The following is a 22,692-nucleotide window of genomic DNA, read 5'->3' on the forward strand; positions in this document are numbered from 1 at the left end:
AGATCTTAGATTGATATTTTTCTTTTTCTTGTGATCGTTATTTTGTAATTACACTGAAGTTAACATGAAAATAAATATAGGAGCGTTGATGAGCAAATGGATTCATAGTTACCATAGTATCATTCATCCGACGCATTGTGATATTCTAACTTTAATCACACTACAGCGGAATAAATATGAGTTTTCGATCCATGCGAAAGTAGTAGTATACGGATAGGCTGGGTCGATCTGCCTGAAAATCTCTCAGCAACCTTGTCTTAGAAATACGAGACCACCCAGTATAATCATTTTATTCTTTCTCCCTGAAGTCCCACTGTTCGCTCTGGGTGATGCGGGGTAATGACGTGTAGGCATAAAAATTGTCGTAAATCCTCTGAAATAGGTTCCACGAATAGTGCTCGGGTCCATTTTATTTTGTCTTTTAACCAATTCTAAAAAATATGAACACACGAGGATCGTTTTGTTGAAGTGGCTATAGTGATGGCTTCCCACCCAGTCGTTTCGGATTCAAATCCCGGCGGTGGCAGACATTTTTCAGTGACAGCCCGATCCCTGTTCGAGTGCCTTGTTGAGAGCACTTCAAGTGCAGCTCTCGGATCATCGGATGGAACCAGTGGCGTAGCCAGGATTTTCGTTTGGGGGGGGGGTTCAAAACCAGGGGGGAAAATTTATGAAAAACAGGGTAGGTACCAAGTAACGGGTTTTAAACCAATTTGAACACTTTTCATAGTCGAAAAAACTTAATTTGCTAAAAAAAATATTTTTTAAATTCATGATATTTTAATATTTTGTTTTCTTTAATGAAGGAAAATAATTGTGTTTTTATATTTCGGGGGGGGGTCCGGACCTCCCGGACCGCCCCCCTGGCCACGCCACTCGATGGGACGTTAAACCGTGGTCCCCTTGGCGCCTTTCATTACGAGCAGGGTAATGCCGAGGTCGGGTTTCTCTCCAACCTTCCCTCCCTGTCCTTTCCTCATGACGAAAATAACTTTAGCTGTCGGTCACCTCCTCCAAATACCACCATCCTGAACGCATTTGTAACCGAGGGAACAGTTTTGAGGTATTATTTCGTATGTCGTGATAGCATTGCTCATTGAAGGAGACGGAATTGGTTGGGTAAAATTCTACGGCCGCCAACGTAGGGATTTTAATGTTAAAGGGTATTATTTCGACTGAGGTAGGTTTTCATGGAACATTTTACGAATCACCCTGACTTGGCCCGCCCTACCCAAACTTTAATCCCCTCTTCAAATCCTAGAAATGCGTGCTTTCCTTCGTGGTACCCATGAATCCCCCTTCCTCGCTTCATCATCGTCACTGGTCAGCAATCCTAAGATTGGTTACACGCAGCTCTCCACTCAATTCTCCTATCAGCTAATCTTTTCACACCTACGTATTTCTTCTCTTTCACATCTTTCTTTAGCTGTTTCATATATTTTGTTCGAGGCCTTTTTTCCGTTCTTGCCATCCACTTGTCCCTCGACGACTGTCTTCATCAGGCCATCAAGTCTCAAGATATGGCCTATAAGGTTGTTCCGTGTTCCTATGAAAGTTTTCATGAGGCTTCTCTTATCTCTTACTCTTCTTAGGAATTCCTCATTCCTCACTCGGTCGATCCATTTGATCCTCATCATTCTTCTGTAGCACCACATTTCGAAGGACTCTATCCTTGCTTTCTCCGCTGCTGTCATTGTCCATGTCTCACTTCCATATACTTAGGAGCATACTCCAAATGTAGGTTCTTATTAATTAAATAACCATCATGTCTCAAAATATGCCCTGTTAGATTGTTCCGTCTTTTCGTCAGGATTTTCATGAGGTTCCTCTTCTCTTCTACTCTTCTTAATGCCTGTTTACATGGTATATTAACACGTATGGGTTAGTGTCTAAATGTATGAACGCGATAATGAACGCCAAAATGCACCGTGTAACCATCCAACTTTTGCGAATGCATGCACAGAAAATAGAACCTGTTCTAATTTGGTTCATGCATTCGTACATGTTCCTTTCTGGTCCACAAAAATCATTCATACAAACAGACATTAATTCGTACGTGTTTATGTATCGTGTAAGCAGGCCTTTAGAACTTACTCATTACTTATTCGGTCGATCCCTTTGATTCTCATTATTCTTCAGTCGCACCACATTTCAAATGCCCCAACCCTTGATTTCTCCTCTGCTATAATTGTCCACGTCTCACTTCAGTACAGAAGGATACTCCGAATGTTAGTTCTGATAAATTGTTTCCTTCATTCTATATTTAAATCTCCCGCTGAAAGTAGATCATTCTTTCGGTGGAATCTTCTCTTCGCTTGGGCAATTCAGCTGATGATTCCTTTCTTTCTTCTCACATCGCTAGTTACCCTGCTTCCCAAATAACAGAAGTCATCCGCCTCTACCAGTTTTTTCCATTTAATGTCAGAGTTGACTTCTTTTCTTCTTCTGCATACTAATATCTTGGTTTTCTTTTTTCTTATTTTCAGTATATACCTACCCATTACCCTACCCATGAATAGGCATCAGCTGTAGGAGAGGCTTTCCTCGCTTACCTGATGTTATTTTTCTAGAGTGGGTTTAAAAACATGGAAAACTTGGTTCCTTTGCTGTGCACGTAAAGGAGGAATTATTGATAAGGTATTGTTAGGTGTGAATCGGTTGAAATCTCAGCAGTACAAATTTCTGGAAAACTGGTAACGATATGAGAAAAAAAACAGAATAATGTATTTACATAACTAACAAATAAATAAAAAATAATGAACTATGCAGCTCAAAGATCCTGAATAAGTGTCTACATAATATTACTGAGAGTGGAAAGGAGAAGAATTAAAAGAAGTTGAAAGGGATTAAAAAATCACAGAAAACTTTGTTCCAATCACGTACTATATACACATTAAGGAGGCATTATCGGTGGATGGGTATCGGAAGGTGTGTGGAGGAGGTCGTTGGGCACCGAAAGAGTTAACCTACCTAACCAACACTTTTAACCTTGGGCAGTGTCTCTCCTACCTTCCTGCTCCCCCACCTCGGGCCGGTCAGCAGAGGGAGGCCGGGAGGCAATGAAGGAGGGGAAGTTGGATAAGGTGGTGGGACGATGTACGAGGGGAAAATCAGTCGAGGGAGGAGTTTCTTATAGGGAGTGGGGGGAAACGGACGATCTTAACGGGGTTGTGGAGTGGGGAGGAGAGGACCCTCTCCAGGGAGTCGTGGAAGGAGTGACTCCGCTCTGTTGCGGATAAGGCGGTCGGTTTAAAACGGGCTGTATACCGCCTCTGCACCGTCACAATCCACACTCACTCTCCCCAGGTGTGACGGCCACGACGACTCTCCCAAGTCCTCCTGTTTGATTCCCTCCGTTTCCTCCTCACGCGAAATCCCGGTACAGTAAGAACGCATAAACTTTCGGAAAATCCGGGGATTTTCCTTGGTAGGGATCGTGCAAAAAAACTACGCTGTCTATTTTAGCAGGAGGGCAAGAGTCGCCTGAAAACCTAAGGTTAGTCACTCATAATAACGTAACTGCTACTATGTTTACTTTTAGAAAAACTTTTAACATTTCTTATTCGTCAACTCTTGCGAAGGCTTCCTTATTAGATTATTGGTGGGATAATACTTTCTGAACTGTCAGCGTGGCGTTTGCTATATGATGGCGACAGTCTCGCCGGCAATCCCATTAGGATCTTCAGGTCAGAAGATGCTGTGAGATTGCTCGCAAAATAGTCGTCATTAGGCAAAAAACGCAGAGGAAGGCCATAAATCATGATCGAACTTACTTTTCAACGTTGAGTCCGCTTAAGTTTTCTTAATTAAGGCAAAACTAAAGAGTCAAGTGTGCTAATCCTCTACTCAAATGTTATTGAGCAAATGGTTGTAAAAAAAACCGCTTCGCTTCCTTCCAGGTGAACCCTCTCGACACTTTTCCTTTTTCCGGAGAACTCTCCCGAGGGAGAGACAATGCCGCGAGATGCTGGGGGGGTCGCCGGCTTGGGGAGAAGGTCGTCCATCGGGAGTCGCCGCTCGGCTGACGCCGCCGCAGCGCTGCTCCTAGTCGCGGCCTCGGCGGTGATCGTGTCCGCGGCCATCGTGGGTGCAGGCGTGAGCAACCCCCCGCCGGCGACCCCACGGAGGATCGGCAGGCCTCCCCCGCCGACAGTGGTCAGGGCTCCGGGACCGCCCTCCGCGCCGAGGGGTCGGCCCCAAGCGGTGCCCAACCGCGGGGTTCAGCAACAGCAGTGGCCCAGGAACCGGAGGAAGCTCATCTGGTCGGAGGAGTTCGACCGTCTGGACGAGAACCTTTGGGAGCACTTGGTGACGGCCTCGAGGGGATTCAACGATGAGTTCCAGTATTACCGCAACGACCGGCGGAACAGGTGGGCAAATGATTGATTACCATTGTGTTTATGCTTATTTCCACCCGGCTCTCGTAGTTAATCCTCTCAGCGATGAGGCACAGAAGTTCTTTTTGGGTGCTCTACGAGAACTTCTCAGGGAACACGTAGATATATCTAGTAGCAAAGTTTTCCTGAAACCAATTTTTTCTGGAGAGATATCGTGGAACAGCATATGAAATGATAAACAAAGATATCGTACTTCCCGCATATATGTATTTCACAGCTCAGCAACACGTGTTTCAATTGGCTTGCAATCATTATCAGGTACTGAGGTCAGAGGTCAGTATCTGATTATGAATGCAAGCCAATTGAAGCACGTGTTGTTGAGCTGTGAAATAAATTTAAGTAGGTGGGCAGTACGATATATTTGTTTATCATTTACTAAAATCGCAAAAAAAAAACGATTCGAGAGCTGTCAGTCATCCCTAATTGGAGATGGTGCTTGGAAATTGTGACTTGCGTGAAATATCTATTTGATTTTGTGATTTTAATTTTAATCGTACCTCTATCAAAAGTTTTATGCTAACATATTTAATTTATTATCAAAATTGATTACCAAACAGTGGCCATAGGTAATTTTTTATCGATTTAATTTGATTTAAACGTGACTCGGGGAAAGTATCTGACGTATGTGATAAAAAAATTAGTATAAAAGTGCGAAATAAAATAAATTATAGGGCTTTTAAATGTGTATCAACTCCCCTTTATATAAATAGGATGCGTTAAATATCTAGGCAGATAATGGTGAAACAAATCGATTCAAAAAAATTTTTAGTTTCAAGCTTAGTAATTGGCTTGGTGTTACGGCTTGTTTACTGCGACAAGCGTCACGGTTATATTATGCGCGATCGACGATGAAATTTTAAATTGTAATGGTGTTACGAGAGCGGATTATGGGAGTATTCCATGCGATCTCCGCGCCAAGTATTCTATGATGCGTTACGATATCACGCCTCGAGTCTTCGGTCGTCATTCAATACGGTGACGCAAGGCTTTGCGGTTAGTTGGACTACTTCTGGTAAAATCTCAGTTGTTGCGGGGCTAATGAACCAATTCATCATCGGGAGATATCAAATAAGAATTGCCTTTATGTTTACGGCCGATTTTATAGCATGTACTTATATCTTTTTTCAAATATTATTCTTCTTTTCAAGTCCATAAAAAATAATGTAAGCTTACGAATTCTTTGGAATTGTAATAAAAACGGATTTTATTGAAATAAGTGGTACCCATAATTGAATTGACTGAAGACTAGCTAACAATTTTATCTTTGAGATAACTTGCGGGATTGTTATTGACAATAGAGCCTTTTTACTTTTTTATTTCTGGAATTGAACTTCTGTTTATAATAGTTTTATTTGAATTTCAATCTTATCATTATTGATTTCCAATCATTCGTTGATTGAAATGGACTATAAAATAACTGAATCGATGCCACGTGATAATGTTGAGTTTTCCATGAATTAAAATATCAGATGTGGGGAAGATTTTAATGGAAAGTAAGTATGCATCGCTGATAACGGTCATAGTTTCAATTTTTAGGGTTTTATCGAGTATTTTTAGGGTATATGCGAGTTTTCTCGGGCTATTTCTGTCATAACTTGAGTAAAATGTGATCGCTCTGGTAGACAAACTGATGTATTTTGAATGTCGTCTGGTCGCGTCGTATTTTTGGCCTCAGAATCGTGAACCTTCCATCACACTACTTTCGAGATAGTATCGATCGTACTCGAGAGAATGGGGAATATCCATTTTTGAGAGTTTCATCGCCTTGCGCTTTCTGACCGTATTTTATTTACACCCGTAAAATCTTCTGTATTGCACGATTGCTTTATTTGCCGTACGTTTCACTGGTTCTCAATCGTGTTCGTAAAATTTATTTACCAAGATAACTTCTTGATGACTTCTTCTTCGCTGCAATTTTAATGGCCGAGAAATTTGATGAAAAGGCATATTTATGTGTGTAAGAGTGGGTTGCAGTAATGAATATTTTTCCTTGGGATGGTTCACTTGTAAATTGCAAGAGCGAGGCTAAAGGGTGAGTTTCCAAGGGTAGATTGAGGAATATTTATACTTACCCGGAAGCGCGGCACCTTAAGGTCATGCAAAATGACTGACGACCGTTCCAGCCATAGGAAAGAAGGGGAAAGAGTAAAGAATTATGAGGGATGGAAAAACTGTATCATAGAATAGTTGAATGAACCCGAGTTAAAGTTGGAATGAAATTATTCTACTCCCTGGCGGCATCCAAGAGTTCCCAATAATATGGATAACCTACAGAGAATTGTGATGAGGAACCCTTATTTCTAGAAGCCATTACTCCTTCTACACATGAATCTTTCCCGCTGAGTATATGGCTGAGGCACAAATCTTACCGTAAAATTCTCTTACCCTCCTCATGTATATCCTCCGCTGGCACATCCCATGCATTGGTTTGCATTGTAATCTGCAGATAGTAAGTTCCTTGCAGTTTATGTCTGTGATATGCAATAGGGTAGTTTCCTTCATCAAAGAAAACGAAAGGCATTGATTGCGATTCGTTACCCACCATTAGTGTATTCATAATAAACAAATTATTTGGTTTTTGAAATACCGGTCTAGACGAATTGCAAGGGTCAAATTTTATCCTCATTTGAAAAAGGCCAGATTGGCGCCCATGCGATTCCACTCCGCATGACGTCACAGGGACCTAGTTTCTACACGAGAGGATAGGAGTTATACATCGTCTGAGGTTGCCAATGCATGCATGAGGCACGGAGCTCAGGGAAACATGTCTTAATAATCACCTATTAAAACTGGCTAAGTTCGGAAAGTTTTCTTCGTTTGATAAGGTATTAATAAACCTTTTTTAAGCCAAGCGCTACCATCCAGCAAGGTACTCAGCTATCCGCTAGCATACTGCGACGTATCAGCGCTAAGCCTCGCCTCAAGGTCACCTCACCGGGCGGGAGGGGGAACCAGAAATACGACGTACGGAGATATTTCCCGGCATTCATACTTAAGCGTCGCGTTTTCGCGCGCTTGAAAATTTTCACTTTTCATTTAATCGCGAAAAATAGATGTTGTCATTTAAAAATCTAAAAGCGTGAAATACGTACTCCAGGAGTAATAATCTTTCGATTAAAGCAATATAAAAATAATAGGAAAACCACTCTATTGGGCTTTGCGTTCCCCCAGCGCCTCTAGACAGCTGATAACCATAGCTAGACAGCTCATAACCATATACTGCATGCTTATTTTTGTACTGAAAGAAATTTGTGTCCCGAAGTTCAATGCAACCGCGGGGCGTACCGTATTTCTCGCGGCTTTGATAGGTTTAGTTTCTCGTGAGGGTGAGGCCCACGAAGGGTGATCTATAAGTCGACCGCGAAAGAAAATGCAGTGAAGTCGAGAGAAATGTGAACCCGCTTGATGACAGAATTTTTACCGGATTCAAGTCTCGCGTGACCAAATGGACGCCTCTCTACCCGACTTGTGTGCATGTCTTTCTCGAGAGAATTTGCTTTTTCGTGACATAAGTCTCGTAAAATTATGAATTGTTATGTATCGCACTAGTTGGCGTTCATTTTTTGTCGTTTTTACATCCTTTATGTTGATATAATCCGCAGATGTAGTACGCGTTCCGAGTCGATAAACTCCCGAGGTTAAATGGTGATTGTTATGCGTTTGGGTTTCACGAGAATACGAGCAATGTTGACTCACAAGGTGTAGTCCAGCGCGCATTAATCGCTTTTAACATCGCTATACTCGGATGCCTCGGAAGAACCAATTTTCTGGTTGAGTTGAAAATATACCTACAAATATTAGGTCCAACTGGGAGTTAAAAAATATCTAGCGAATAATAATTCTATTATTTATAAAAGATGGTAGCACTTTTCCACAATATTTTAATGCGTACGACGCGTTTCGGCTCACAGAGCCATCATCTGGTACAAGACACTGTCTTACACATAAGCATCACCTTTATACCTTTGAGAAGGTGGTAGGGGAGGATTTAACATGTTTGAAGAAGGGGTGGGAAACAGGCGTACTGAGTGAGGCAATTATAATCCTCGAGAAAAACTGGCAGCGGAAATATTTTAGTATATGTACTTTTTCTACTCTTTCCCACAGGAATATGAGCGGCCACAGTACGATTTTATATAAAGCTCGTCAATATAAAATAGGAAAATTTTTATAGTGGAGAACATTTATTTATCATATACAAAGAAAGTTTGTATGCTAAAATTTCGTACTGCGGACTGCAGTAGGAGTCTAAAGTGGGAAAGAGTAGTGCAACTCGATTGAGAGCTCGCGTGACCGAATGGCTGATCCGACATCCGTGCAGTCTTCGTTTTTCATGACGAAAGTTTCTGTACGCCTTGAGTGGTAATTTATTGAACTCCTCAGCGTTCAATCACTCTCAGACACCGTCCTTCACTTCGATCGAAGCCTACGGAGCGGTAAATTTTCCCAATCATTGAGACATTTGTCTCATCATCACCGTTGTAGAGTACGTTATTGTCCATGATGAGGCGGATTTAAGAGAGTACGAATGCATATTTTGAATTTGTGCCTTTAAAATAATGAAATTAACATCATGGTAGCAGAAGTGGATCACGGAAAGCACTCGAGGGAACTCTCTTGGGGCATACAGTTCATATATTAGGTGTTAAATGTGGAGATAGTAGAGCCATAGCAGATAGATAATAGAACCATAATTAATTTTTAAATTCAATTAGCTGCGAAATTCATAGCACTTTATATTATGAAATTGCTATTTTTATCAGCTTTTATAGAGTTTTAAAAAGCCAGAATAACGTCAAAGTCCATTTCTTGGCATGTAATTTCGTAAAATATTTTCCGGGGAAGGACCCCCAAATCCCCCCGGAGAAGGAGGACCGCATCATGAGCCCCAGCCGAGGGACCCCAATCACCTGAGACCGCCCCTGCTCTTTGGCACACCGGTATCCTCCGGCCCGAATCGCGCATATCGACATATTCACACGGGGTTCGCGAGCCAATAATGGAAGGAGGGAGGCGATGTCGAAGGTGGGGAGGCATCAGTCAACAACAAACGATCGTATCACCTGTGCGAAGAGGACGACGACTCCTATGGGTCGTCAATCTCTCCTCATTCCACCAACGCCCCATCGAAGGCCTTTCGACCCGAAAAAAATCTCTTTCCTCGTCAGCCGGCGCCGCAGGCGGAAAATAAAAATCAAGCGGAGTTCTCCTCCGTGCCCTTGAACTTGGCACGGGAGATCGCGCTCCCTACGGGCAATATATATCTCCCTATCTCATCTCTCCCACTCTTTCTCTTCAATGAAATTGCTCGCGCATTATTGTAAAAATATGAACGAATGAACGGCTTAGCTTTTCTATGGAGGGAGACACGAATGTTACGATAGATGATTCCCCAGTCGGCCACTAAATGTGTTGTCTCCCTCCGCGCATTTGGATAGGTTTACGAAAGTCCCCACTCGCGTCGCTGACAGCAGAGCGATCCTAATTTTAGGATGAAATAAGCCGTAATTAGGGATGTTAAATCCAATCAAAAATTAATGCCATTGTAAAACTAAGGGTCCCAGGAATTATTTCGCGAAATTTCCCATTATTCCGTAATTCAATTGGTATCGTTCTGAACATATTGTTTCATATGACTGCTTAGTGGGAGGGACAATTTTTTCTTGGGCCGCGAATAATATTCATTTTCATTGGGTAATAGGTTTTTTCGCAAATTCACTATAGCTCAGATTCGTCCCCTCTAAGATACCCATAATTTTATCACATGAAAGCATCATATTACCAGCATTTTCACCATAACGGAGGCCAAGAATCCGTTGGATTCATGACCGCGATATGATAATCTATCTGCATGAATTGTGATAGGATTTTCACGACCTGTACTCTTCATTTTGAAAATATCCCTCTCTTGTATAGAATTTGCTTGCGCGAAAAAGAAGAGATGAAAATTAGATTCAGCTCGCAAATCATCGAATCTCATTAAAATTTTGGTCTATCATTACTGGTTATAATGAGACGTGGTGCGACTTTGTATTCTTTTCGCGGAGTCATGGAAATGAGAGAGAAATCCAAGGGTCTATTCCATCTCCCATTTCGGGAATATAGTCATTAGGAGGGAACTCCCCTTCCTCCGGCGTAAGGGCACAAATTATCGCTTTCCACAGGTGCTGTTATACGGCCGCACCGTATAGACCGTAAATGCCCTTAAGGAATCCGCGAGGAATGAATGGATTTTTACCACCATCATTACCGCCCGTTTCCGCGATTGACATTGCGTCATAAATCGTGTCCTGCATCAATTGAAATGAAGTTCGAAGCTTGCAGTAAATCATAGGATACCTTTATTGCAGAAAAAATAAATGATTCCTCTTCTCCATTGACTTCTTTCGATTATTGCCTCGAGTGAAACTGAGATGGCTCATAAGTGGTTTGACTGGGCCGTTGTACCACCAGCTGTTCGACCCGAGTTTGGGTATCCGTGATTCTTACGGTGTTTGAAAGCACTCGGGAAGGTGTGAAGTTGAGTGTACATACTCGAAATTTTATGTGGGCGAGCCGTGTTTTCTTTTAAAATTCGGCGTGTTTGTTTCTCCTTCCCGTTCAATGAATGTGTGCCGCGCTGTTGAGAGCATTTCATTTTTCTTCCTCATGACAACCAACTTATTTTCCCAATACAATTTTCATTCAGCGAAATTCGCGAGCATTTCCAGCCTGTAGTTATTATATTACTCGCTATTACTATTAATTAAAGAAACTAATTATGTTAAATCAATTAAATGCCGTTGGCGGCAGGGTAAAGTCCTCGCCAGCCAAAAAATAGGTCAGGGGTTCGAGTCCCGCTTGGATAGGTAGCTCGCGCCCCTTTAATGATGAGACTGAATTCACCCTGGCCGTACCTTGCGTGTCTATCCATACCCAAGGGATTCTCTTGGCTTAGCATAGCAAGATCCCAATTCTCTTTATCCTTCCAATATTCTTATCCTTCCCTTTCTCCGAGACCGTTGATAACACCAACCAAAACGTTTACGGATTCGGCCGAACAGTTTCCCGCGCCGAGTACCCCCGATAGAGATTGGGAAATGAAGAATACAGTATTTTTCCGCAGTTTACCTTGAAAATGACTTAAGAGTTTTGAAGCCATGGTCGGTAGTGAAGTTGTATATTAAAGTGTGGAAATTATCATTTGTTGTTTATATATTTTATGATGGCCTTATCGCATTTCCACCACGCCAAGCTTGATAGGATTACACCTTAATCATTCATTTTTAATAAAAGTAGTAATAATAATATATAATTTCTTCCATATATATGTAGTACATAAAGGTAATTATTTCCATTTAGGGAAGATAGCCTGTAGTAATGGTAACTTCAAAATTCTTAAATTCGGAAATGAAAAACACAAAAAGAAAATACTAGTTACCCAAGGAAAAATATTGAAGGAATTTTGTGGGGAAAAATTCTTTCTTGACCCGTGATTCTTTCATGATATACGCAAAAAATTATTTCTTTGCCTGTGATCACAAAGTTAATAGGAAATTGATCAGGGGCGGATCCAGGATTTCTTTCTGGGAGGGGCACAAGCAAGGCCGTATCCAGGATTTTGTTCAGGGGGGGGCACAAGGATACCTTGTTATACAAAACGAACGAAATTATAATGGGACCGTATTAAAAATCTATCATATTTTTAAGGGTCTGGGGGGGGCACGTGCCCCCGTGCCCCCCCCCCCTGGATCCGCCTATGAAATTGATGGTCGGCTTTGATATTGCGACATCGCAAGTCTGCGGAGTCTTTCTTCACGAGTGTGTAGATCACTCTAGAATATTATCGTTTACTAATTTGGAAATAGATAAACAATGGAAAATATACTACAGAAGTGTACGCTTATACATCTATCTTATATATACATACCAAACACCCTAGAGGTAGCCCGCAGGGTATTATGTAGATGTATGTAGATTATGATGATTATTATGTAGATTATGGTGATGCATTATGTGAGATTCGTGTCATGTATGGTTGCCATTTGAAGTGTTTGTTGCGAGGAAAAGAAGGACGCCTGAAAGGGGGTGCGATAAATGCGGTGGAGTCCCCTCAGTTGTCGGTGGAAAAGCGGTTTCGAGAATTGTTTTGTGTGGCGAAGGGTGGGCATTGAATGGAGTTGGCGTGTTTGCGGGAGGCGCCGGTGGGAAAACCCCGCACGGTATCAGGCACGTGCTTCACAATCCCAAGTTGATGGCCTCGGCTTGTTTCTGTGCATGGACGGCGTGATTTCGGGGCTCTCTCTATATTGGATTCGCGGGCAACTTGGATACGTGGCTCGTCCACATGAGGATGAAACGCGGGAGTAACAAATGCCTCGGTGGCGGCGAGGTACAGTCTTTGCCTGCCAAATAGGAGCAGGGATGGCAAGTGAAAGGAAACGAAAATGTTTCGTTTTGACCCTGAGCGAAACGAAAATGCGAGGCCTGGGTTTAGTTTCGTTCCCGCACGAAATTACAATCAACAAGGAGTTTAGTTTCGACCGGGGACGAAACTTTACTCCCGGGAACGAAACTAAATTAATCGAAACTCCACTGCTCATAGTTAAGTGTCGACCCCAGAAGTTGAGTGGAGGGGAAAAAGAGGGAATAGTTTCGACGACATTACGTATGACATACGTGTGGAGAGGTTAAAACAGTGAGCTTAAAAATCGAATGGCCAGCTTGAGTTCACTATTCAGCTGTTTGTAGTCAAAATATAAGTACCCCATGCCATGCATCTATTTGCAGTAATCCGAACCATTTAACCATACTTCGTAATCGGTCCGTGGGTCGAAACTTAACTATTCGAAGGTGAAGCACGAGTTCCCTCCCGTGCGAAACATTATCTGTGTTTCGTTTCGTGCCAGAGGTTTAGTTTAGTTTCTACCCGAAGTAGTTTTGACTCTGATTTCGTTTCGACCCCAAGTTTAGCTCCCCGGTTTTAAATCCATTTCGTTTCGTTTCTTATTTCGCTCCCAGGAAAAAAAACTATTGATATTTCAATGGTTTTGACTTTCGTTTCGTTTCACTTGCCATCCCTGCATAGAAGGTCGTAGGTTCGAGTCCCGGCTCGGTGGGTTGCCCTTGTCATGGATGTTCGTATGGGTTTGATTGTTAAGTAAAAATCAGCGATGTAAAAGGCTAATGGTGCTGTTTTCAGTGGTACAAGAGTAATCAAGAGGGCTGGACCGAAACGAGAAACTGAGGCCAACATTTTGAAACCCCTAAAAGCAGTATTAATGTGGGAAATTAAAAAAAATTGCGAATAGCATATTCATATTTTATTAACATGATATGATGCTTCTCCTTCTTCGTGAGTAATAAATATTAATTTAAATAAATTTACACCCTACATACAAACAATATGAAAAGAAGAACAACCGCTGTGGTTGGCCAATAATTTCAGTAGCGTTATATCGTGTTTTGCCCTTTTTATCTTTTTTGCAAGTGCAGAAGCCGACTAATTCTCATGCTTGTATTAAATCTGACGTAGGTTTGCATAATGCAAGCAAAAAAAGTTGCGAGTAAACTTTATTGAAATACTGATGATTATTTAATGAATTATATAACATTTTAATAGAACTTCTGAACTACGTAAAACGCTATCAATGTCATCAGCCAATCAAACTCATCATTTGCAAAGAAAGCCTTCATACATTTAACAAAATACAAAGGAAACCTGCGCGATAGCTTTCAGTTACAAAAAAACTTTAAACAGATTAGTCTGGAAGCCGCAAGAGATTCCGAGGATACTTGATAAGCTTAGATTGATTAATCAATTTAGTATGGATATCTTTCAGAGCGAAACGGAGAATATCATGTCAGGGTCTCGCTACATTTCTAGGTCCGATAGAATCGATGAACTAATTGTTAGAGGTTTTTCCGAAAGGATTGGTATAGTCAAGGAGACTGCATGGAGGAGTCCCAATTTCATCCCATAGAAGACTGATTTCTGTTGCCACTTCGGTTGCATTTTAACCGGCTTTCAAAAATGTCCGTGGCGCGGTGATGAGTGCAATGCGATCCACTTTTTCCAATATTTTGCATAATAATCTTTGTAATTGCGATGAATACAGTTGAGGAGTTATGAATTTGATAAATCACATTATCATATGAATGTAAATTTCGGTAGACACCCCTAATTTTAGTAATTTGATTAATCATATTATCATTAATGTAAATCTCTGTTGACACCCCTAATTATACCTTATTTTCCCGTGAAACTCAGTTCATTTTTTCCACCAGGGAGAAAAAAGTGAATGTCGACTTTTATAAACCCATTTAAATGCATCCAACACATTTAGAGGTTGGAATAGGAATTCATTTTTACCTATAGCTACAGGGACTTCAATCAATGTTTGAGGGAACTTCGTGCTCGTATTTCCGTTTTTTGTTAACGGCTGTAGACCTAACACCCCATGCCACACGCCTTTTGAGGCTGCTTTCTGGGTAGTAAGTAGATGTCGACCATATCATCTCAATTTTTTCCATCTCAATCGTATATAGTGATGGAAAAATTGATTTTGATTGAAATCGAGAATCGAATTTTAATGATCGATATCGAGCGATGATTTTAGTTTAACTCCAAACTCGTTGAACTCAAAACTTGAATGTGCGAGCATTCATAAATTTTAACAACTTTTTATTCAATCATGTATTCTGGGTATATTTTTGGGGTTTATTTATTCTTCTCATATATGTATTTTGTGTGTTTTTCGAATACATAATTAACATTTATGTACAAACTGTATTTTTTTTCCAAAAAAGAAGGAACTCGCGTTTTTCCATTCATCGATATGTTGGTTCAAATTTCGGTTTTTGTTGAAAAATCGACCTTTTTATTTCGATTTTTAATCGATTGCTCCAAAAATCGATTTTGACCGGCAATTTTCCATTACTAATCGTATGCGCAGAAGCCGAAAATCACCCCTGTTTATCTGTGGGAGGAAACCCACCCAAACTTCATACGCCGTTTCCCTCCCTGCTTGGTTATGTCCATCACGTTTACGCCCCATCCTCCTCCCACTTTACGCCTAGCGCTAACTATATGGTACCTGGGGCACCATATAGTTAGCGCCGTCGTGTCGACTCTGATATCGCATCGGGTGTGCTGTGCCAAAAATTGAGGTCGTTGGGTACTTATTCACTTTGAATTCGCCTTATCATGCAATTTCTGTTTGTTACGAAATTCTTTTCTTGTCTATCGAAGCTTAGATTGATTGAGCGACTTAGAAAAGATGTATTTCAGAGAAATGCCCATGAGTTATCATAGAAACGCACTATATACCTACATATGTTTCAAGGTGCAGTAGAATCCATAAGATTATTTTCAATTATTTTTCTTATTGATTTATCCTCATAGCATCTGAAAACAGCACAGAATAGACTTTAAAATCGGGATTTTTACCAACAACAACTTGCTTAGATGAGACCATTTTTTTTCAAATAAAATATCGCGTAGTTAAGGGCCCTTGGTAAGGGGCACATACCGAGGCGGGACTCTAGCTCGCGACCATCGGTTTAATAGGCAAGGATTTAAAATCACAACCACCGAGGCAGGAAATAAAACTTTTTGAACTTATTGTGCCGAACGTAATGGTAATAGAGTTTTTACTTCTGAACAACAAACGGCATTATACGTAAACTCAATTCCACCTCATGGAAGGACTTCGGTTTCTAAGTAATCGGTTTCCATAAATGTCCACAGCTCGGTGATGAATAAAGAGCGATCCACTTACTCCCTATAATTTACAGTATAGCATTTAAAATTTATTTATTTATTGCCACACCACCAAAAACAGCGCTGTTTGGCCTGTACATCGGGTTTTAATCCGTGGTGACACGGTGCCGGAACGCGCCGGCACGCCGTTCCGGCACGAGTTAACAAAAGACACAATAGTCAAATAACACTGATTGTGAGTCTTATAAGTATCGATTTCGTTGATGGTTTGAGGCGTTACTGAGTGGAACTTACTCATGATGAATAAAAAATTAAACTTTGTTTTTCCACAGAATACATTTATAATTACACGACCATGGTTTCGACGCTCCGCGTCATTCTCAAGCGACAAGTACAGTCTTGTCGCTTGAGAATGACGCGGAGCGTCGAAACCATGGTCGTGTAATTATAAATATATTCTGTGGAAAAATTAAGTTTAATTTTTTATTCTTCAGTATCAATTTCGTTGCCTCAAAATTTCTAATGCATACATCCAAAACAATTTTTTAAATAAAATCTAAATAATAACTTGTAATAAAAAAACCACTAATTCACTTGTGAAAAAAGTTAAGGAAAATGCGTTCCGGCACTGCCATGACGTCACTGGTTTTTATGGTATTTAACAATTAAACGCAAATAAAGTTAATGCCCTGGATAGGGGCAACCCAACCTAGGCGAGGACTCTACCAGCGCCTTATTATTTTTTTAAAATTATTTGCTGGAAAAAATTATTTTAGTTACATGTCTTATACTAATATCATTTTGCGTGGATTTAATTAAAATTTGTTGAAAACATTCGTTTCGATCCAGTCCTGATTTTAAAGACTTATGCGATTTTTGACTCTAGGGGGGCAGCTGCCCCCTCCAGCCCCTCGCTGGGTACGCTCATTTGATAAAGAAGGGCTTTAAAAAACAGTAGATGCAGAGATACAGCGGAATATACAATATGTTGGTACTAGCTGATGGGATGAACCGCAATTGTTTTTCGGGTTAAATCGTGTGATGGAGCAAGGTGTAACTACCACACAATCGCAGTCATGTATTAGCATTTGATTAGCATAGGGTTTTTATTACTTAGAAGATATCGAGCCAAATAAATCTCGAAAACCACTGAGGATCCTTTTTTTTACATTTTTTTATAAACACGCTTTAATGCCTGTCAGTCCGGGTCAAATCTAGAAACATAATTTAAACCACTTTCCGATTAGCTATGAAGCTGAAAATTTTAGGAAAGCTCACAACCAGATGACAATGTCTAAATTAGCTAAATTCTAACTTTTACATAATGATTGGAACAACAACTAAAATTTTGATTTAGAATTAAAAATTAAATACTCATGGAGATTATTTCAAAACATGGCCACCAAAATCCGATGGCAGCGCTGCGATCATCGAAACGAAGGAGAATTTTAGAAAAACATAGCAACAAGCTTGTTTATATCAAAGTTTATTGAAAAATTGTCGAGAGGAAGACTTTTTTATAAAAACTGTTCCTACATTGCAATATTTAATGCTCGTGGCTGATACTTCGGACCATATCTCCCAAACATTTGCGCGAATTTCTTTGTCTTTTGTGTCTTCTTCTTTGTCCGAACCCTCTTTGCCTGTTCGTCACGGCCTTGTCTCACCCCATTCCCCTTTCTGTATCCTTCGCTGTTTCATAGGTCAGTCCTCTCTCTGCAACTCACTCCCGCCTCTTCGCTTCTTTCAATCGTTTCTCGTTTTTTTATTTATTTACTGAAGGGAAGGGGCGAGGTGGAATAAGTTAGGCAATTCTTATTCCCGACGGCGACCCTTCGTCCCCATCGGCGGAATGGCTATTGCCCCCGCGCCTGCCGAGTAATGTGGGAACATCGGAATGACGCTTTTTGGCAAGTGTGGCCCGGGGCCCCCTCATGCCGTGGGTGAGGTGGGCCGCTCGTATTGTATGTGCTTGCCTCGTGGCACGTACCTTATCGGATTGCGGCAGCGTTCACTTCTCAAAAGCGACATTCGTCGGAATCGTTTGATAGAATTTTCTGGAACGGTCATTCTTCTTAAGAGTGTCTCCTGTCCAAACCATGCACGTGAAAAATTCCCATTTCTGAAACTCATCTAGAGCTGGGCATAATTAATCATGATTTGGTAGAGCTGCTTACTTTGATACATAAACTTTGAATGACCGACATCGCATTAATATATGTTTTTGTATATTCGTTTCTATTATTTTTATTTGCTTCATTTTCTGAAGCTCAATTGTTGTTTGTTGTATTTCATTATTTGGTTTTTTTAGTGTTTTGTGTTGATTTGGCGCCTTCGTTACAAGGAGAAAAACAAGGGATTGTTGTGGAAGACACCAATTTGATATGTAATGGAAAAACACAGATAAAATAGTATCAAATGATATTGATGTTTTTCTTTTATATAAACGCTTTGATACTTAGCTGGGAGAAAATAAATTTATAAGTGTATCTCCTAAACCAATTAAAATTGAAAGTTTTAATTGGTTGTAGATGTACACTTTTTATCGTTTTTTTCGGTTGGCTAGGCAACAAAACCTCTAATCTCTATTGTCTCAGGCTTTATATAAAGTTGACGTCGCTACGTCGTAACTAGTAGTACCGTGAAAATAAATTGGTGGATAAGTACAAAGTTTTTCTTTTCATTTGCTCGTGTCTTAGACTGCCTGTGGACATGGGAAAACGTTTCTCGGGATAAACATCGCGTTTAATATTCCATTTTAGCCTACGTTTCGAGCTCCGACTCCACCTAACAATGTGATTTAACAACCAAAAAACATATCAACGACATTCGGCAGCCCTCTCCTTCTCCTGGTCTCCTGTCTCTTTTCATCTGCGGCACAGTATTGTGGTATACAGTGTTGCTGTCATATATTAGTGTGGACCATATCACGACTGTATCCTTATCTGTAATCTCCAAGTCTTGCTTCTACCGATAGCATGTCTTTTCAAGGTGAAGTGAAGTGCTCGAGTCTTGCTCCATTTTCATCCCTGATGACGTAAATACCTGTGCATATGGACGATAATCTAAACTCTTGGTAATGTATCTTATTAGGTTCTTCCCGTAGCTCCATTACTTGAGGGACCGTTAAGATTTAAAAAATTCGCCGTTTCTGATGGAGGCATTGTCGAGGCTGCGTCAAACCTACGTCTCGTCACTTTGTGCTTTTTACCGAGTTGATATAGTTAAGTAGATTTTTGGAAGAAATGAATTCCCCAGGTGCTCTTTAGTTAACCCTTAATAAGATAAATAAGTTTAGTAACTACTCGCGTCGGGTCACATTGACCCAGAATTTAAACCTTTAAACTAATAATGCTCACATGATTATAAATAAATATGGGTTTTAGTAATAAAAAACGGAAAGTATTTAAAGGATTATATATTGTTTTTTCCATATGATTCAGGGTCATAACACATATTTTTACAAATAATTTGCAAGTACTTTCCTCTCATATCAAATTTTAAGAGCACAATGCTCAAATAAGTCGTCGAGCAGTATTTTTCAAGACGCAAACCCCCGCGTCGGGTCGAAATGCTGAATTATGATACGTAATCCATATATCCTGACGCAACAATGGCATGAAAAGAAAGAGAAAAATACGTCATGAGATTACATAGGAAACAAATTGCTAAAATATTTAAATGAATGTAAATTTTATTTATTTAAAAAGCCTCTCGAGCCACATAGACCCGACGCGATTACGATTACACAAGGGTTAAGGGATTGGGGATCCCATTCCTTGGGGATCCTTCGAAGGAGGAATTGCCTGTAAGGGACGCCAATACGTGTGTCATAGCGCAAAACACAAGGAAATCTTGAGTCTAAAGTCTATCTAATCTAAAAGTCTAGAAAATAAGCAAATGCAAGCACACGTTTCATTAGTCACTTTCTTGCTCACTCACTCATTAAAATGATTTGCCTAAGGAACAAACTACCGCGTAGGTCTTACGCATGGTCGCACACAGGTTTGCGAAGTTTTCTCTTACAGCAGTGACTTCAGTCGTACCAATAAAAATTTTGAAATCACGTACTGCAAAATCACATTTACGTGCTCCTTCACATACACATGCTATCGTGAAGTTATACGCAACGTTTACCTTGTTTTTCTATCTAATCTGATTTTGTTTTTTTTTTACTCTAAGTACTTCTAGAAACAAATTTATTTGTTCTCAAAGGAACTAATTTCCGCGGAGGTCTCGAGCACGCCCTTGCTCGAAGTCGCGAAGTTTTTGTGTACGCCCGTGGTCATACTCATGCCAACAAGAATGCTGAAAAGTCAAAATATACGTAAAAGCACCAACACCCACTCACACATATCGAGGATTTTCTTTAAGGTACAAATTTCAACGAGGAGAATATTTATTTGGTGAGGTAGGCCCTCTCTGACCAAGACTACTCATTCACTTCGGGAGACAATATTAACGAATGAGAACTTTGCCCTCTTCAGGATGCTTGTTTTTCCCACTTTTCATCGAGACCTATCGCCCTGATGTTCCGTCTTGTGTTTTAGACCAACTGAATGTGAATTAGGAACTGTGAATTCCTGAACTAGTGGGACGGTTGAATGTATTGTTGATAAAATAACGAATAGTTTAAATGATTTATTAATATCACCTTTAATATTTATAGAAAATTCAAAGTTTTTAAAATTTAATTTTGTTTCAGCTTTTTCTGTACTAAATTTATCACTAGCTCACTCATTCGGTGATTTATTCCGAAGGTTAGTTTAAAAATTTGAGGGGTGATCTTACCCCAGATTAAATCACAAGCGAGTGAGCTTCACTCAGTAAGGAAAGGGTTCGCAGAAGGATTCATTCACCCAGTTGCTTTCCCTTTATCTCCTTGCATTTCTAGGATGATAATTTGGGGGTTCTCGAAGACATAATGTGGATATTGAACCGGGTACTCTTTGATCAGCAGCCTAACGCTTTACTCAGTATAAGTTGCCACGCATCCTCGAACATTATAGAACCTTCAAATCTGACGAGATATATCAATATTAAAAAACTTTTTTCGGTGTAGCACTAAATTATTGCCTCACTCTCTGGACTTGTCTTTTTTTCTTTCTAAGGTTAGAAGTACATTTTGCTTATCATTTTTGAGCTCCATAATTACCGACCTCATCTTATGAGTGCTTTTTTATGGATATTTACTCAGAAGCCGCTGCGTTTACATTATTCTCGCTCCCGTGAAGTGATTGATAATATTTTAACTGATTTTTTTAGCTGTACCACTATCTCGTCTGATATAGAATTTTTTCCGTGTTTGGTCTTCGGAATTGATTGATTGAACTGATTGAGCGACGACGTAAATATCGGAATCTTTCCATCATTACAGCTCGAGAAATTAACGTCACGATAATATCTTATACATCTTTAATACCGAATTGCTATTACGAATGATGTAATTGAAGCGTCTTTACAAGAATTAATGCGCTCCGTCGCTTAGGCATTATGCTTTTTCTTCTCTAATTATCGGGCCTTGCGTATTTATATCCATTTTTATATACATATTTAATGCATCAATGAATTTTTAAACGAATGGCTAACATAAATATGAATATTAGATTCTTGCCTTTACTGGTACTTAAGCCGGGTTAACCTGACCAAGTAATCATTCCTAGGAATCACACCATGAATGGTGGAGGCCCTTGATGCTGACCTTGGCATTTGATTAACCAGATTTACACTTGATGAAAAGCTCCTTGCTAGTCCGAGCAAATAACAAAATAGTTTAGTTGACTTAATCAATGTTGAAACTTTCTGCACGCATTGATAAAATCTCACCATTGACAGGGTCCATCTTAATCTGACGAGGTGGACACAACATAATGTCAGCATTTGTAATACCATAGAGTAAGTATATTCAAGTTACTAGTCAAGTATATTCAAGTCAAGTTACTAGACGGAATTCGAGGAAATATTTTTTATAACAATTGTTATAAGCAAAATCGACTAACCATTGTCTCCACTAAACTTAGCTACCCTTTCCACTTCAGAATATATTTTTAGACTTGCGGAACGAGCAAATTCAAAAAATCGCAAAAAAAATTGTTCCTCGCCATCTGATTAATTGTTCCAGAACTACATCAAAACGTATACGATTTTTGTACGTGCCGTGAGCCCTCTATATATACTTACTCTATGGTAACACGGATATCACATTAGAGGATTATCAAGCACGCCGCTAGAGTTGTTGTTGCTCCACGCGCATTAAAGTCAGAGTCCTCTAGATTGCTCTGTCAACACTACTCTTCTATTTTGTAAAACTGATTTTAATCAGAATCCTCTATATTACCATATACAAAATCATTAGATATTACAAAATCGTTTTACAAATTGTAAAACTGATTTTAATCAGAATCCTATATACAAATTAGTTTTACAAAATCGCCACTCGTGGCGCTACCAATTATTGATTTCCACTTTTCACGAGGAAATAAACGCCATTAATGCATAACTGAGCCAATAAATCATATAAACCATACATTTAAGGCATGCAAGACGACTGTCAACTAAAAAGAACCAATTCCACAACGGTTAACTGCGAAAGTC

At 40.1% G+C, this 22,692-nt stretch overlaps 1 protein-coding gene across 1 annotated transcript in view; it reads left to right on the forward strand.

Annotated features, from left to right (window-relative positions):
* Positions 1-3,258: 3,258 nt before the first annotated feature.
* The window catches only part of LOC124159040 (beta-1,3-glucan-binding protein-like), a 66,587-nt gene continuing 47,153 nt past the window's right edge, over positions 3,259-22,692 (forward strand). Inside the window, exons 1-2 of the mRNA XM_046534531.1 lie at positions 3,259-3,496; positions 3,900-4,370. Of these exons, the coding sequence (XP_046390487.1) occupies positions 3,955-4,370 (416 nt within the window). The 5' untranslated portion in view covers positions 3,259-3,496; positions 3,900-3,954. The remainder of the gene's footprint in view (positions 3,497-3,899; positions 4,371-22,692) is intronic.

Source organism: Ischnura elegans, chromosome 5 (genome assembly GCF_921293095.1).
Source record: "Ischnura elegans chromosome 5, ioIscEleg1.1, whole genome shotgun sequence".
NCBI lineage: Eukaryota > Metazoa > Arthropoda > Insecta > Odonata > Coenagrionidae > Ischnura > Ischnura elegans.